The sequence below is a fragment of the Urocampus carinirostris genome, chromosome 16 (assembly GCF_059441175.1).
Source record: "Urocampus carinirostris isolate Australia breed hairy pipefish chromosome 16, RoL_Ucar_1.0, whole genome shotgun sequence".
Lineage (NCBI taxonomy): Eukaryota > Metazoa > Chordata > Actinopteri > Syngnathiformes > Syngnathidae > Urocampus > Urocampus carinirostris.
In genome coordinates, this window is record NC_142364.1 from 21143463 (window position 1) to 21159871 (window position 16409).

At 39.1% G+C, this 16409-nt stretch overlaps 1 protein-coding gene across 3 annotated transcripts in view; it reads right to left on the bottom strand.

The window, feature by feature from the left end:
- ctif (CBP80/20-dependent translation initiation factor) overlaps window positions 1–16409 on the bottom strand; it is a 56029-nt gene that overhangs the window by 34747 nt on the left and 4873 nt on the right. For 2 of the 3 annotated variants that reach the window (XM_088355980.1, XM_088355979.1), the window contains exons 1-7: window positions 12272–12415; window positions 11943–12171; window positions 7755–7826; window positions 7548–7667; window positions 7366–7439; window positions 6744–6848; window positions 6553–6631 (exon numbers count right to left, since the gene is read on the bottom strand). In XM_088355980.1, the coding sequence (XP_088212106.1) occupies window positions 6553–6631; window positions 6744–6848; window positions 7366–7439; window positions 7548–7667; window positions 7755–7826; window positions 11943–12171; window positions 12272–12333 (741 nt within the window). In that variant the 5' untranslated portion in view covers window positions 12334–12415. Of the gene's footprint in view, window positions 1–6552; window positions 6632–6743; window positions 6849–7365; window positions 7440–7547; window positions 7668–7754; window positions 7827–11942; window positions 12172–12271; window positions 12416–16409 lie in introns of those variants that run through there. The other variant, XM_088355982.1, reaches the window with a different exon arrangement.

Here is a 16409-nt window from a genome sequence, read left to right on the forward strand (position 1 = left end):
CACCAGTTGTATAGTGGTCAGAATTTGGAGCTTTTACCACAGCGGCCTATGTTCGATTGCCGTTTCATTCAATGTGTTGCGATTGCGGTCAGTCATCAATTCACAGATACGGTAAAACCTCATGTATAACGCGCACCGAAAACCAGTTGTTTTTTAGGTAAAAACAAAAAGTGTGTATTACACAAATAAAAAATGCATTTAATTATCTCTTAGGATGTATTCTGTGTGATGGCCACATTGTAAAGAAAATTATGAACAAGTGTGTGTGCTTGAATGTGTTGTGAGGTGAAGAGAAGGAGAAAAAGTAAATAGCAAATAATTGTTAAAAAAATGTGTAATTCACTAAAATTGTACTTTTAAAGATAACAAAAGGCTAAATTTACAAAAAGCTACTTCTATGTTATTACTATGTCATTACTAAATTGTAGTTATCAAATGTAAGGATAAAATTGGCTCAAACTACTACTATTATATAATAATAATAATGAAAATAAATAAGAATACAGTAAAAATATAAAAATGACTTACCGACAACACAGTAATAATATTAAAACTGTTCCGTCTTTCAAAAATGTATATAGCCCTTGTAACCCTCTATGGGGGATTTAATAAACACTTTTGAAAATCCAATTACAATTGCAGAGAGAACTTCAAGCCCCATCTGAAAATCAGTGCAGCTACTGTAAAAGGAAAAGCAACTCAAATATGTTCGGCTTCACATCAACACGAGGAAACACTTAGTGTTTTCTTGTAAAAAAAACCCTGAAGCAAAGGTGTCCCCGCAGTGCCGGATTCAATAGGTGTTTGATGACGCTACTCGGGGGCTCTTTTGATCCATCACAGTAAATGACGCTCGCCCGCAGTACAGAAAAGGGGAGATTTGCAGCCATCAGTAGTCAGGTATAGTGTGTGATGGTTGATAGGAGGTGTAAAAGATGCAAGGTCCTGACATCTCATTATATAGACATGATCTGAGGCCGCTGCCACAGCGGAGCTCCAACAGATATACAGCCTACAGCAAAGCAGCAATGGTCTGGATGCGGGACAAGAAGATGGAGCCATTGTGGGTTCAAAGCGTCGGAAGGGTTGGGGGAGTGTAGTTTCCTATAGAAATGTAATCATGCGACACCCACTGCCTCAGTGGCAGGTTTCAGATGCTCACACACTGTTCTTTGCTACTGCTTTTCATATGACTTCAATCATACCACACGCTCTTTGTTATATTACACAGCCAGCCGGCTCATCATCTCGGATGAATCAAAGATTCACGCTTGTGTGCTCTGGTTTGCAATATGGGAGTGTTAATGAAAAAACTGTTGAGATAAAGCTTTTTTTAAAAACAGTTACCATCGTTAGCATTAGCACGGATGTAGCAGCAGCAATGTAGTACACACATCAGGCCTGGGACTTGAAGCATATCAATAGTGTTGGGCCTACCATTGGCCAGGAATTGTGAAAAACAAAATGATTGAAAACCAAAGCTCTAAAAACGAATTTTTTTTCAATTAATATGACAATGAATTAGTAAAGCAATTGATCAGATTTCATTAAAATATAAAACAATTTCAATACCTGTATAGCAAAACACAAAATATTTTAAGTTTACATTGACAACAAATTATTTAAAATGAAAGAAATGTTTTGATTAATTTTTGGAAAAAGTGTTAATTTTTTTGAAGTTCACTTTTTTTTGCATTATGATTGGATAGTACTTTGCAATAATTAATGCTCCTGACAAAATTATTGATGAACAAATGTATATGAAAAAATGATTATTTAAATTACAGACGCTGCCTTACTTACGAACAAGAGTTCCGGATGATCGTTCGCAAGTTGTATTTGTTCGTAAGTGCTATATTTTGTATGTTTAAGGCTTGTAAAAGTAGCCAGTAATGTTTTGTACTAAAACTAAACATTTCTTAAAATAATATGCTCTATAAAGATTGATAGTTAATTTAACTTACTTTTGGAAGATGAGCTTCTAAAGTTAGGCGACTTCCTCCTCCAAGGTAGAAAGTGGCCGAAAAAAAGCCATGCAACCATTTTCTCAACCGCATCAAGATTTCTTATTCCACTTTCATTTCAAAAGAAACGGCTCGCCACTTCTTTACACTTTACACCAACCATATTGAATGGATGCACGAAATATTAAACAATAAAAATATCAATGTTCTTAACGCGTTGGAGCTACAGTATAGAATGTTTCCACACAAACTAGGACGTGGAAGCCGGATTTCTTTTCGGGGTGGATGTTGGGTGACCTCTCACAGCGCCACACGGCGGTAGCGGCGGAAAGAACCACTACAGTACTGTCCTCTACTCGGAAAAAGGTGCACACAATACAAAATCTAACTTACAGCAATGTCCGGATATTTTTCGACATCCCGAAAAAAATGTTCGCATCTACCGTTTTTCGAAAGTCGAATGGTCGTAAGTAGGGGAGCGTCTGTATTGTGAGGTTTTCAACCATCCAAAAATTAAATTTGTGAACAGATTTGAATTATATTGTGACAGAAAATCTTCAAAAGTGTTAGATGAAAATGTTTCTTTTTATAAGTGCTCACATTTTTGTTTTGCTTTTTCACATCGTCATAGAACGGTACTTTGCAAAAATAAGGTGATCGATCCAAAAAATAAATACGAATTATTTTTACCAAGTTGTGAACGTTCTAACCAGCCATCCATCCACTATTAAAACAGTTTGTGATTATTTTGATAATCGTTTTGTTGTTGAATAACTGAGTTATTGTATACCTCTATTGATAAACGCACTGCAGGTTGGTACGCTGAGGCAAAACAGGTTTTAAAGATGTATAATTTTTTATTCAAGCTGGTTTTTTCATATATTGAACTATGAAATGAGTGGGGGGAGTGCAATAAGTAAGAAGTTCGGGTATATTTGGGACTTAGTTGTCAATATACACGAGAATCTCATGTGCTTATTTTGGCCCCCCATCCAGCCTCTGGAAAAGACCAAAGAGTCAGAGTGCAAAAGTGACCAGAGCATAGTTAACAGATTGTAGGATCAAGAGCAGGAACAATAGCAGGAAGAGACCAACGGGTGGGGGGGATACCGGTCACCATGACCCCCCCCAAAACCTCCCTTAGTGTTGTTCCACTGCCCATCAACATTTGAAGGATGTGGCGAACTGCATTGGACATCAAGCAACATGGAGAGAGGGATGATGAGACGCATGGAGAAAAATACGTCAAATATCATAGGTGAGGAGGAGATAATCTCAGATTGTTGGGCAGAGGCAAAACGTAAAAGAAAGGGTAGAAGTAGAAGGGAATGATAAGTGGAATGTCGTTGACAGCTGGCAGACACACTGCCACAAAGAGTCCAGCCCAAACACTCCCCACCCTCCCCTGGAGCATTTCCCGACCCCAGTCCTGCTGGACTGCACGTACACGTCCAGGCACAGGGGCCAGGCAGTCTACGACACCATCGCAGCTCCGGGATGCTGCTTTGTTCCCGGGCCAGAGAGCGGATATGTCCTCAATGACTGCTCTCACTTAACCTTCCCTTATGCTGCCTTTCATTCTTTAAGGGCATCGTAATCATCTCCCTGACAGCGACAAACAACAACATTGCTTATTAGAAGACGAAAAAAATAATACAGCAGTATATGGCAGGTTTGGGTTTTTTGGCACACTTTTGGGTGACACTTTTAATACAACGAAATTGTGTAACAGCATTGCTTGTGCACATTTGACACTCTTGGAGACAGCACTAGGTCAACATTGCCACCCATGTAATTTAATATTTCTGCTAAATTTGCAGTGACTTACAGCTTGGTATCTGACTTTTTCTGCAGATATGATAACGGAGTTATTTAAAGTGAGAGCAGCATATTGCATGTTGTTGGAGTGATGCTGATTTGTAACATTTATGACTGAAATGGTCAAATCCAAAATATGGACCTATAGAACCTACAGTGAATTTTATTATTTCATCCTAGTACCCATTTTTGGAGTTGGGGAAACTACAAATCAAAATATAAATACAAATGTAATATACAATAATAGATATAAACATACAATAATGATAAATCGTAATAATATCACCATAAAATTTAATTCTTGAAGGGGCGGGGGATTAAAAAACAGAAAGATTATCTATAATTTAAAATTGAATGTCCTTCAAAATAAAAGATACATTTCATGCATAGTATTTTACCTGACTAATCACCTATTTCAACTATTGGTTTAGAAAGATTTTGTTTTTTAAAATTCATTTATTTAAAGAGAAAAAAATATTTTAAAAAAACTGTTCACTGCAGAAAATTATTTTTACCCCAATGGCAGAAAATACTGCTTATTCAAATTAGCAGATGGTAAAACATTTTACATATTTTCTAACAGTTGATTTTGTTTGCGGTGTTCTACTCGTTTTTCAATAAGAAGTTAATTAAATATTTGTTACACCTCAAGCAGTAACACTGGGTTCAATCTGTCATGCCACTTCTTCCTACAAAGCAAAAATTCAAGTAATTTAATGTATACCTTTTGCTAGATTGATGCCTCCTTTGTAGAGGCAGCTGTTTTTTACCAACTTGTATAAACATTTTATTTATAAGACAATTGGTATGGTGAAATGTATTCAGTCCTATTTGTCATTGAAGCAAGTGAAGACTAAGACTCCCGTAGTTGACCTTCCCAATCACACGAACACGTGAGGTCAACCCCATCTTTCCTTTGTCCAAAATTAATAACTGGAAACAGCATCTTGGCTCATGAACTATACAATGAGGGAACCGTCTTAACAGTGGGAGCAGGCCAATCTTGGCTCAGAACGCCACCCTGCATAAAGGCACCAACAACACACAGGCCGAAAAGGGAAGGAAACGGGAGCGGGTGGAAGACTTTCTGCCTTGGACAAGGAAGAAGGAAAAGATGGTGACATTGGTGAATGGAGGCCCATGCCTGACAAAGTGGCCAAAAACCAATCACCTTTGTAAACACTATGCTAGGTGCTTGATAAGAGTGGTAGCACATCTGCAAAAGGAATTTTACGCATTTCACTTGTTGACAAGATGTTCAAGAAGATATCCTCTTGCAATACCTCTTGCAGGTTGTAAGGGAGCAGGGCAAATAACCGGGTTTTCTTAATTTTGCTTATTATGGTGAAAAATGATGGAAAAGAATGTAAGTGCGATTTTTTTTTCTTTTCCAAATTGTTATTGGGATTCCCACATATTCTGCAACACGGGTTTGGTGTAAGCATGAAAGCAAAAAAACATCATTGGGTAGCAATACCAATTCTTACATATCAATTCAATTTCTTCTAAACAATTAAGGCTTTACTTCCTAATCAAACAGTCAAAACCCAATTTAGAAGTATGATGAATTGATCGGGTCCACACGGCTGTGCAGTGGTTAGCGCAAGTGTGGCACAGTTCTGAGGCATGTTCTCTCCGTGCTTGCGTGGGTTTCCTCCCACATTCCAAAAAACATGCATGTCAGTTAAAATTGGCTGGTCCAAATTGTCTCTAGGTGTGAATGAGTGAGTGAGTTGTCTGTCTCTGTGTGCCCTGCGACTGGCTGGCAACCAGTTCAGGGTTTCCCCTGCCCACTGCCCGAAGAAAGCTGGGATGGGCTCCAGCACCCCCGTGACCCTACTGAGGAGAAGCGGTGCAGATAATGAATGGATGGATGGATGGATGAATTGATCATTGTAATTCAACAATGAATAAACATGGGCGGCCTTTGCTTTAGGTCATGGCTTGAGGTAGAGTGGCTGTTAATCTTTATAGACATTGTAAATCATCATTGCAGCAGAGGAATCCCAAAGTGAACAAATCTACTAATAGGGATAACACTCATCATGAATAAAATAATGATAACACAAGTAGATGTTTTTCTAATGATCAAGAGGAGAGAATGTAATTAACTTATGCAACAATCATTTCAAATGAAACATATTATATACTGGTAAAGTCAATATATTACAGGCACAATTCAGTTATAGTAAGTAAAAGGTATACAACAGTACCGCCAAGATATTAGGCATGCGTTTTTATGATCGAGAATTGCTGGTGAAACGATTCCAATTTTCACCATGTGGGAATAGTTATGGTTATCAGGTTTCATAAAATATTCTAAACATTAACAGATTAAAATGCTCTTGTACCTATGCAGGTTCTGATGACAGTAGCCAGATTTGCCATGAGCATCTGTTAAAAAGGCTGGTTAACTTTCATGCAGCATTGCTGGCTGGAAACGTGTATTTTAGGGGTACAGTAATATCGATCATGTTATTCAGAAACTTACAACTATTCAAGTTGATGTTAAATTGGCTTTTGCTGAACTGTACAGTACACAAATACACCACCGGGAGGCAGTGGTGTAATTTGTAGTTGGTTACACTGCATTTCAGTAAAAATCCGCCAGGTGTCACCAGAGATTTATTTATAATCGCCCCCCTTTGAACTGAAGGCTGAATCGAGTGTTCATCCAAAAGATTTTGCGCCACACATACCAGTGTTAAAGTTACTCTAGGCCGAGAATGATAAACTGTTTTCATGTCTACTAACAAAAAAAATAACTTACAGAGCACAGATGGGGCAAGAACTTCTCTATGTCATTTAAGTCTATGCCGTTGTCTTCCTCAAACGTGTTTCTGCTCACCCTGTAATGGACAAACAATATAAATAATGTATAACGTTAGGAAAGGCCTTAAAGGCAAATGAAAACATGAACGCTGACCAAGCAAATTTGGACAAACGAATTACAGATCATACCTCTCTCGCTCGATGTGAGGCAAGTGCTTTTGTAGAGATCTTGTGTGTTTCCTGTGTAACGGACTGAAGTCTAGCTTCTCTGGCTGCACATCCCAACCAGTACCCCTGTCAACCAGAGACAAAAATGACATTTTCAAAATATTGTCAGTGTAGTAGACCTGAGCCATCTGAAGCAGAAAGGAATCAACAAAGAACCTGAATAGCAAACACCTGAGTATTATTGATGGATATTTAAAGTGCAAAAAAATGTTGTTGTATTTTTCCAACCTATCTGTCTCCGTTTGATTAAAAAACACATAAAAAAAAATTTAGGAAAGCAAAAGCAGAAATCCCTCAAATAATCTTGAATGATTGAAATACATTTAAAGGGTATTGTTTTTAAACTTAAAAATATCTGCATTTTAATTTAAAAACACAAAACAAAACAAAAAAACACAATTATTTTGGGGGAGCAGGTAGAGCAACCCAAAATCAACTTTTAAAAATACAGTAAAATGTGGAGAGGAAATAAATATACACTGCCATATTCTAATTTACACTATAGTTTTAACTGGTAGCGCAATTCAGAAAAACCTGAATCAGGAATAGGTCAGGTGGGGAGGATGAAGAGGAATGCACGTACCCACGTGAGTCCATTGTGTTAGCAGCCCATATATCCGTGCCGAGGATGTCAAAAGAGACATCTTTGTTTCCATTCTAAAACAGAAACAACAGAAGGGAGAGGGGCCACACAACAGAAATGTACAGTACATCATCAGACTATTGCGACTTAAAACAAACAAAACTAATGATTCCAGCTGGCACCTTGGCTGAGCTTTTGAAGTTATTTCGACCCTTACTGCCAGACCGAGAGCCGGAACCCGGCCTTGACCCAGAACTGGGCCTGGACCCTGCACTTCCGTTACTGCTGTGCTCCCAATCATCCTGCACAGAAGGGGCGAGGGGGACAATGCTCATTTTACATCCCGGTGTGGTAAAGGCTAAATCCAAAATAACAGGACACAAACGTACTGGCTTTGAGGAGTTTCTCACGTGCGATGATGTCCAGCTGCAGTCTTTGTATTCATTGCAGTCATCAGTCCACTAAAAAAAAAAAGAAAAACATTTCAATGACAAAATAAAACGACTGGTCTTGTTATGAGTAAATACAGTGCCTATTGTACGTATTGTAGCTATTGGCCCCCCTCATAACTTTTGGTAATTTTGCCATATTTCAGGCTTCAAATTTAAGGGTAAAAAACTGAAAATATTTTGTAAGAATCAACAACATGTGAGAAACAATCGTGAAGTGGAAGTAGGTTGAGTACTTTCAGACTCAAACATTTGTTGAACAAATATAAGTAGTCAAGTCAAATCATATTTGTGTAGTCTCAAAGGGCTGTGACATGAAATATATGTAATAGAGTTTTTAAATATTACCTTATCTGATAAAAAAACTCAAGTAAAATAATGTTGCAGACCACTCACTATATTAAATAATTAAATTATCACCAATGTTTAGTACACGCTTTAATGTCTTGAATTGCTTTTAGTAAGTGGCTATTTTAAAGCAGATTTATGGGGCCGCCTGTATGCCATGAAGGCATATATGTGAGTATATATTATTTAGTACTGTATTTTACAAAAGTTAATTTTTAACAAATCATTTCTATACTCTTAAATTATGATTTAAAACAAAATCTTGCTGCATGTATTGCACTAACGGGCAGAAATAATTTCAGAAAACTACGTTTTTACTTTAGATGATATTTTGGAGCCATCATGTGGACAATATAGAAAATTTATTTTCCCTTTAGGCATGGGGTCCGCAACCCAAAATGTTGAATAAGCCTTTATTAGACCAAAAACAAACAAACAAAACAAAAAAAGGTATGTCGCCGCAAAAAATGAAATGCCTTATATAATCCTTATAAGAAGCAAGGAATACATACTGTTTCTATTTATAACAGCAATGTCAATCATACGGCTCGTGGACCAGATCTCGCCTGTTGGATGATTTAATCTGGCCCACAATCAATTTCTGAGTATGTCGAAAAAAAGAAGCATTTCTTTGAGTCAGGGGTTAAGAACTTATGGCTCGGCGCCCTATATGGCTCTTTTCATGAGTACATATGGCTCGAGGAAAAAGTAGACCGTGCGCAATTACTTACTGTATTGTTACTTATGGAGCCTATTGTCGAACGCTTGAAGCAGAGACGACACAGACTATGGCATGGGACACAATTTTAACCAGTTTACAGTCAAGGTGTCCCCCCAACAGATCCTGTTTTGTCTGTAAATCGGTAAATAATTCCACATGGAAGCTCATTAAACAATCTATGTTCATTGTTAACATGCATTATGATGAAAAGCCACATAAAAACTTTTAAAAACCCAGAAACTCTAACAAAGCACCTTGAGCAATTTGATTAGGTGAGCGGTGGGAATGGGCGGAGCTATACAAAAGGCGCATGCACTTCTCTTTATCCAGTACAATCTGCACTGAAGGCAAATATGTTGATATCCTTGTTTGCAGTATTTTGTGACATTTTTACAAAATAACTTTGCTCATCAAACACAATTAAATAAAATGTGCTGAAGAAATAGCTTTTGTCTAGAGACCGGATTTCGCAGATTTGTTGAAATTCCAGAGTAGGTTAAGCGGGTGGAGAAGTCCAATTTGTTGGTGATAGAAAGCATCTTCCACTGTATTTTGGGCCCTGCCATCGGTCTAGAGCATCTAGGCATACATAATGTACATTCATCAAACTGTTTTACGTATGCGTACAACTAAGACCGCAATCTCATTGATGAATCGGCATAAAAGAGGTTACTGTTTAGCCTATCAGAATGCAGTACACAACGCACGATGAAAAATCGTCATAGTGGCAAAACTCTGATAAGACTACCATGATACAGCAAGGGATTGATCAACGCTTCATTATTAACCAAAATCTAATCGATATTGCGATGTGATGTAGTGTGTTTGTAAAATAGCAAGACACTGCGTTTTGTCTTAAGGATTTATAGTTTGATATTTGAGAGATGGAGTTTTTCGCCAGCCAGAATTATTAGTTTGGGTTTTAACTGCACCGGCCAATCAGAGGCCAGTGATTGTTGGGTGGGTGTGACTGTGTGTGCGACTGTGATGTTAAAGGTATAACAGGCAAGGTGGGTGCCACAAAAACAAAAGTAAAAGCTACTATCTTTAGCGGTTTGTTACATTGAAAATAAATTCATCAATTAAATCGGACTATAAAGAAAGTCAGAAGAACACAAAGAAAAAGTGACCACTAGCAGGAGCTCCGTGGATTTTTATCGCACCTAAGAATTGCCTAAGGCGGCATCGGGGGAGAAAGCAATAGTGAGGTTTCAGGTCCGGATTACTGCTACGGCTAGGCTAAAAAATCAGTTGCCGACTAGCTAGATACCAACGCCAGATCCATTACCCATGAAACTGATGACCTGGAGCTACAATTCTTGGGAAATCGCTACATTTGGGATGGTTGAATTTTAATTATCGCGGAGACCTTGCTGAAGTCACACGATGCTAGCGTGCAACTAGCCAGTAGCTTTCTAAATCGCTTTCTTACTCTGAAAGGAGAACCCTCCAATTTTGTTGTAATTTTTTAAAAATACAATTGAAAGCATTTATTCTACTGTAATTCTGTATTCTGTTGTTTTTTTTTTGTTGATCTATAGTTGTTTTTTTGTTAGTCGCATACTCAGTCGGTAACTACGTAATTATGAGGTAAGTTTGACCCTTGTACGTACTAGGTACTCAACATCGATTGAGGAATCAAAAAGTAAATAATGGTCAGCAAGCAGCAACCCTAAGGGCCCGGTCACACAGCCGTTTGCGTCTGTATCGCGGGTAAAATTTTGCGGGGTTTTTTTGCCGGTGGTTGCCCGCGATGGAAAATGCGCAAAATTGGCCAACCCGCTGTTCATCGGTGGTATGCCCGCAAAACAGACGCCGGCGACTGTTCCGCTTCCTCATCGCGTCATTTCCGCGTCATTTTCTCGTGTGGACCACGGGTATAAAAGCTCCCGAGCCGGTGTTGTGCCCAAATACGACTCCTACGCATATGTTCGCCATTACATTCCCTAAAAGTGATATAAAAGTGAGATAAAACGAGGTAAAAGTGGTTGTAGTAGCGAGGGGGTGCAAATCTCGGCAGGGATGCATTTCTCGGCATAACACCGGGCTGTAGAAATCATAACCGCTCAAGACACCGTCCCGTGAAGATCAAGATTTCAAGCTATGGCACCGAAGAAGCCAATATGTTTTTATTGTAATAGTTTTTCATTTTGATTTTATTATCTTGTTATGAAATGAAAATAAATGTCAAGAAATAAAAATGGATTAAGACGAGGTCACTACGGTGACGGGGATCCATGTCCACCCCTTGACGTCTCGAGCACAACTGACGTGTGCTCGGCAAATCGCGCTGTATATACGCGGAGAAAGGCGTTTGACCGTCACACACATAACACGCTAATTTCACGTAATAACACCGCGATACAGGCGCAGAACATGCTATTACCAAGCTCCACCCACGATTACCCGCTGAAATTTCCCGTCCTACCCATGTGTAACCAAGCCCTGGCCGCGGCCAGAGCACGTCGTTCCGCGTCATTTCCGCGTCATTACCTCGTGTGCCGCCCGCGGTTAACACGTGCTCAAAGTTTTGAGCAGCTCAAAACTTTTTCGCGCGGCAAACCGCGTGTGAATTTCCGACCGCGAGTAAAGCACTGCTGTATCTCGTCTATATGGCGGTCTCAAAGCATCCAACAGCGCCCAACAGCATTTGCTTCACGGCCAGAAATTTCTGGCCGTGATTCAGCCTCGATACGCCCGTGAAAGGCTGTGTACCCGTGCTCTAAAGTATTGAGCAGCGCAAATTTTTTTGCGCTGCCAACCGCACGTGAATTTCCGACCGCGTGTTAAGCACTGCTGTATCTCGTCTGTATGGCGATCTCAAAGCGTCCAATAGCGTCCGCCTCACAGGCAGAAATTTCTGGCCGTGATTCAGCCGCAAACGGCTGTGTGACCGGGCCCTGAAAAAGGGGGCAATTTATTCCCAAGGTTAATGCATGTCACTATGATAATTTAAAAAAAAACACAAATCGTTTTTTTACATATATCCCCCCAAAACTTAGATGTGTGTACATGTTATTTATTGAGTGTCAGCAGGATCTGCGAAACAATTTGCTAACCTGTAGCCCCTTCCCACTATCGTCCAGGTCCAAGTTGTCGTCGACCTTGTCCCCAAGGAGCCCTTGCACCTGGTACTCCAGCACGTAGCTGTCAATGAAGCGCTCCAGCTCTTCAATCTCCTGCGAGCGTGCGCTGCCAGCTTCCGAAGATGCAGACGCCACTGATGAGCTCTCCATGACAACCGAAGAGGCTGGGTGGCAAGATGGGGAAGGGGGTAAGGAAAGTGACCTACGTGGGAGGAGATTGCAGGCGCATAGTCAGCAACAGTTGGATAACATATTCTCTGTACATTTAATCATCATATGTATCACAACAGCGAAACTCTTACCTCACAATCTGAAAACATTGCATCACATTACTGCTATCAACGAGCATCCATACAAGCGCCATCACTTCAGCATTGACAGTTGTGGTCTTTAAATGACAACAAAACTGACACGCAGCCCACTGCTACTGTCACCAAACATCCTGACTTGCTTCGCTGTTAGTTTTTCCACCTCATTTCCCCGCCACTCTGCCCACCCGCTTGTCAGGGTTGTTGTGCGCGATCACCTGACCTCCTGGCCCTCGCTGCTAAGCTCCTTTACATCACAGGTTTGATCATTGGCCATGCAAAGAGGATTTATTCCCCTGGAGCATGTGGGCCGCTCTTTACCGAGTCACAGGAGAGTCCTCAAAATTTGTCTAAAATAGTGGTGGTGACAATGACACAATGTTTGTCAATTCTTCAAACTTGACAATGGCAGTGTTTTAAAACTGATTCATTTACAGCTCTAGGGAATACGGAACTTATTTCAGTATGGGCAAAAACATAGAACATAATAAAGCCTCTTTGTAGTCATGTTACTTTAACTGCAACACAAACCGTTTTTGTAAAGTATCATTTATTTATATTTTATTGTTTTTCCAGTAAAATAACACTAAAAAAATAAGAAAATAATCTGACGTGACAGATGGATAATTTGTAAAATTGGAAAATTAATTATTATTTCAATTTTTACCAACTAATTAGTAGGTTTTTGTTTGGGAGAAAATAAACATTAAAAGTGTAAAAAATAGCCTGAGGCAAAACACTATATACGAAAAACGAAATGTCTATATTTTCTTAACCATTTTTTTCTGTAAAGTTAAATCTTATATGATGAATACAATTTATTTTAAAACGCTGGATCCGTTAATTCCCCCTTCTTTTTTTGTTGGGAGATACTTTTTCTTAATTTTATTAAATAATCTGTCATCTACCACAAAGGTCTAAAAAAACGTGTATATCCAGCCTGATATCAAGGCACAGGTACTGGTATGCAATAATTACGTAGAATTTGACGGCTATGTGTTTGGCGCTCTACCAAATTTATTCATACATATTGCAGATTTAAACAGGTGAAATTTAGCTAAACTACTAAATCCAGCTCTCCAACTCTGACTTCAGCATTTATGGACATACACAATAAGAAGGGGACAAACTTTTTAACTGAAAGCCAAGTTGCATTTTTGACAACTATATTCATGTGGACATTCCATATTTTTATTGACTGCTATTGCAGCCTAGTTAGACGTCCTTGAGTTGTACTGCATAAGGGCAAACTGTTGCCAATCGATATTGACCCTGCAGTCAAATTATTTTTTTAACATTTACCCAGAACATTTTGTAATTATTTTGGTCATGTTCCGCAAACCAACTCTGCCACTTGTCTACTATCCTTTAGATGCCTGTCGTTACACAACAAGCAGACATAAAGAAGCATTAGCCTGGAGCTAAACAGTGGGAATGCAAGTCAGGGTTCCCACCACATGCAGTGAGGGCGGCTAATACATCTAATCTGGTCTACTACAGACGGCTGGCTTAGCAATAGTTTCTATTTCCAAAGGTAGGGTCAGCAAAAGGGTTGTTTGTCGCTGTATATCGAAACAGATTCAGCATGCAATTAATCGAAAAAGATAATTGGAAGTGTTTTATTGAATTTGGTATGCATAAAAGTTCTCCAAATGATTATTATCGGACAGATGATGCAATAAATAATTTCACAGTTATCGATCTGACAGCAAACAGAATGGATTGATAATTGGTTGCTTGGCACCAAACTATGAAGTGCCAAGTTTTTGGTAATGTTTTTACCCAAGCTTTGGAAGTATGATGTAAATGAAAACTAAAATAAAGACACACAAAACAATAATAACATTTGTGCGATTTTTTTATGTAGCCCGTATTGCACAATAAAATAATACACTATGATAATGGTTATAAGTATCTGCACCAGTTATGGATTTTGCTGGAAATAGAAACGCTCGCATGCATCCTTAAAGGCGCTGTACAGCATTTGGAACTTTTCTACTCGCTGACGCCATCTTTTTGCTTTTGTCATCATTGCAGCCTCTGTCATGCTCCTTATGTTGTGCATGAAAGTACGTGCATTTTCAGACATGCTTGAATGAACTTGTTTTACATCTTTTTGGGGGGTTTCTGTTGTTGTTTGGGCTGCACTTGAAAAAAGACTGTTCTTACGTTTGTCATTTTCATGCTTCACTGACAGAAAAACTCCTAGCTTTGCTAAAAGTAAGATAGACAGGCACGATGGAAAAGAACCTAAGAGTTCTTAGAAATAAGTTGGACATTGTTAACACACATTTAATAGAGAAAATATTCTACTTTTAACTATACAAGGACACTACAAACCCACCTTTAGTGAAGTTGACATCTTTAGACTAATGTTAAAATTTAAGGTACAAAAAAAATGAAAGACTTTTGCTCTTGATTATTTCCTTCACATAATTTTTATTTTCTTTGTTTTTCCAGTTCCTCCTGCCTGGTTTAGAAACGTTGTTCCCAATTTTTATGATTACCATTTGCTGTTCGTATTCCTGCAAATATTTACATTATCAATTATCATAAACCAGGGGCGTCCAACAGGCGACGCGCGGGCCGGATCAGGCCGGCTAGACAAAGCTCGGATAAACGTATGAGAAAAACAAGCTGCAAGTTGAAATATGTCCACTTGATGTTGCCAAAGCCAGGTGGCTCTAACAAACGCTGTACTTGTATTTATTTCTCTCTCTCTCTCTCTTTTTCTCTTTGGCTCTTTCTCTCTTCCTTTTCTCTCTCTTTCCCCCCCCCCCTCTCTCTTGCTTTACCCTTTTCTCTTTCTTCCCTTTTATCATTCTCTCCTTCTCTTTTCTCTCCTCTGTTTGGATTTCTTTCTCTTTCCCCCATTTCTCTTTTTATCTCTTGTTTATCACACACTCTCTCTCTCTCGCTCTCTCTGTTTCATCCTCTCTACTTTTCTCTCCCTCTCTTTCTCTTATTGATTTCTCCCTTTTTTTCTTTCTCTCTAATCTACTAGGCCCCTGAGAGAATGTTTTTTCTATCATGTGGCCCCCCAGAGTTAAAATGAGTTTGACACCCCTGTCTTAAACCATCTTATCCAGCCAATTGTTTCAGACATTTGTTAATGACGGTTGATGTAGAACTTCTCAAAACATTTTTTCCTCTTGCTGACCACCAGTGATTGGCAAATTACCTGAGCCCTGAATATTTTGAGTTAACAGAAGCTGGAAAGCCTTCACTTTACTTCCAAAACAAAAGGTATAACTCGAGTTGATTTTGCCGTTGTTTGAATACTAAAATACTGGCCCTACAACTTTAAATAAATTGATATAAAACCAAAGGCCGGTATTGCTAGATAACAAAATGAGAAGCAGGGATAAGGTTAGGATGAAAAGGTTGAAACTAAGCATTTCAAGCTTTCATCATTAACATCTCTGAGATGTTCAGTCTGGAGACTACAATCACCTAAATACAAAAAGGTGTAAAAAGCAGCCGGTTCACATGAGAGTGAAGGGGCCAGACTTGTTTGTGTGTGGATACTTGCATTAGTTTGTGTACATAATAAGCCATTGTTTATTAGAGACACAGTGGTGAGGAAATAAGAGAGCCACGAGGATGGGCAAGAACCATGAATAAAACTACTCTCTTGTAAGCGCGCGCACACAATAGAACTAAGGCTCTAACAAACTGGATGCCTCTATAAAATATGTAATTTGACTCAGAGAAAGCATAGTGGTTTTGTTTTGGTCACAGAGTGGCAGGAAATTATGCCACAGACAAAACCCAAGATAGAATAAAACTACAAACGTGTGTCTGTAGGAGAATGCTAAGCTAAACACACTATTGTTTTTAGTGCAAGGCAACACTTAAGTGAGCTCACTATCCTCTCACACATCATTAGAAAATTGACATTCACTTTGAATTTGACTCAGAATGCAATGAAGCTTTCAAACAACAACATAACATTTTATAGGATTATTAATCTATAACTGGGCAGCACGGCGGCGCAGTGGTTAGCGCTTGTGCGGCACAGTTCATGTCATGGGAACCTGTCGTGGGTTCAAATCCAGCTCCAGACTTCCTGTGCGGAGTTTGTATGTTCTCCCCGTGCTTGCGTGGGTTTCCTCCGGGCACTCCGGTTTCC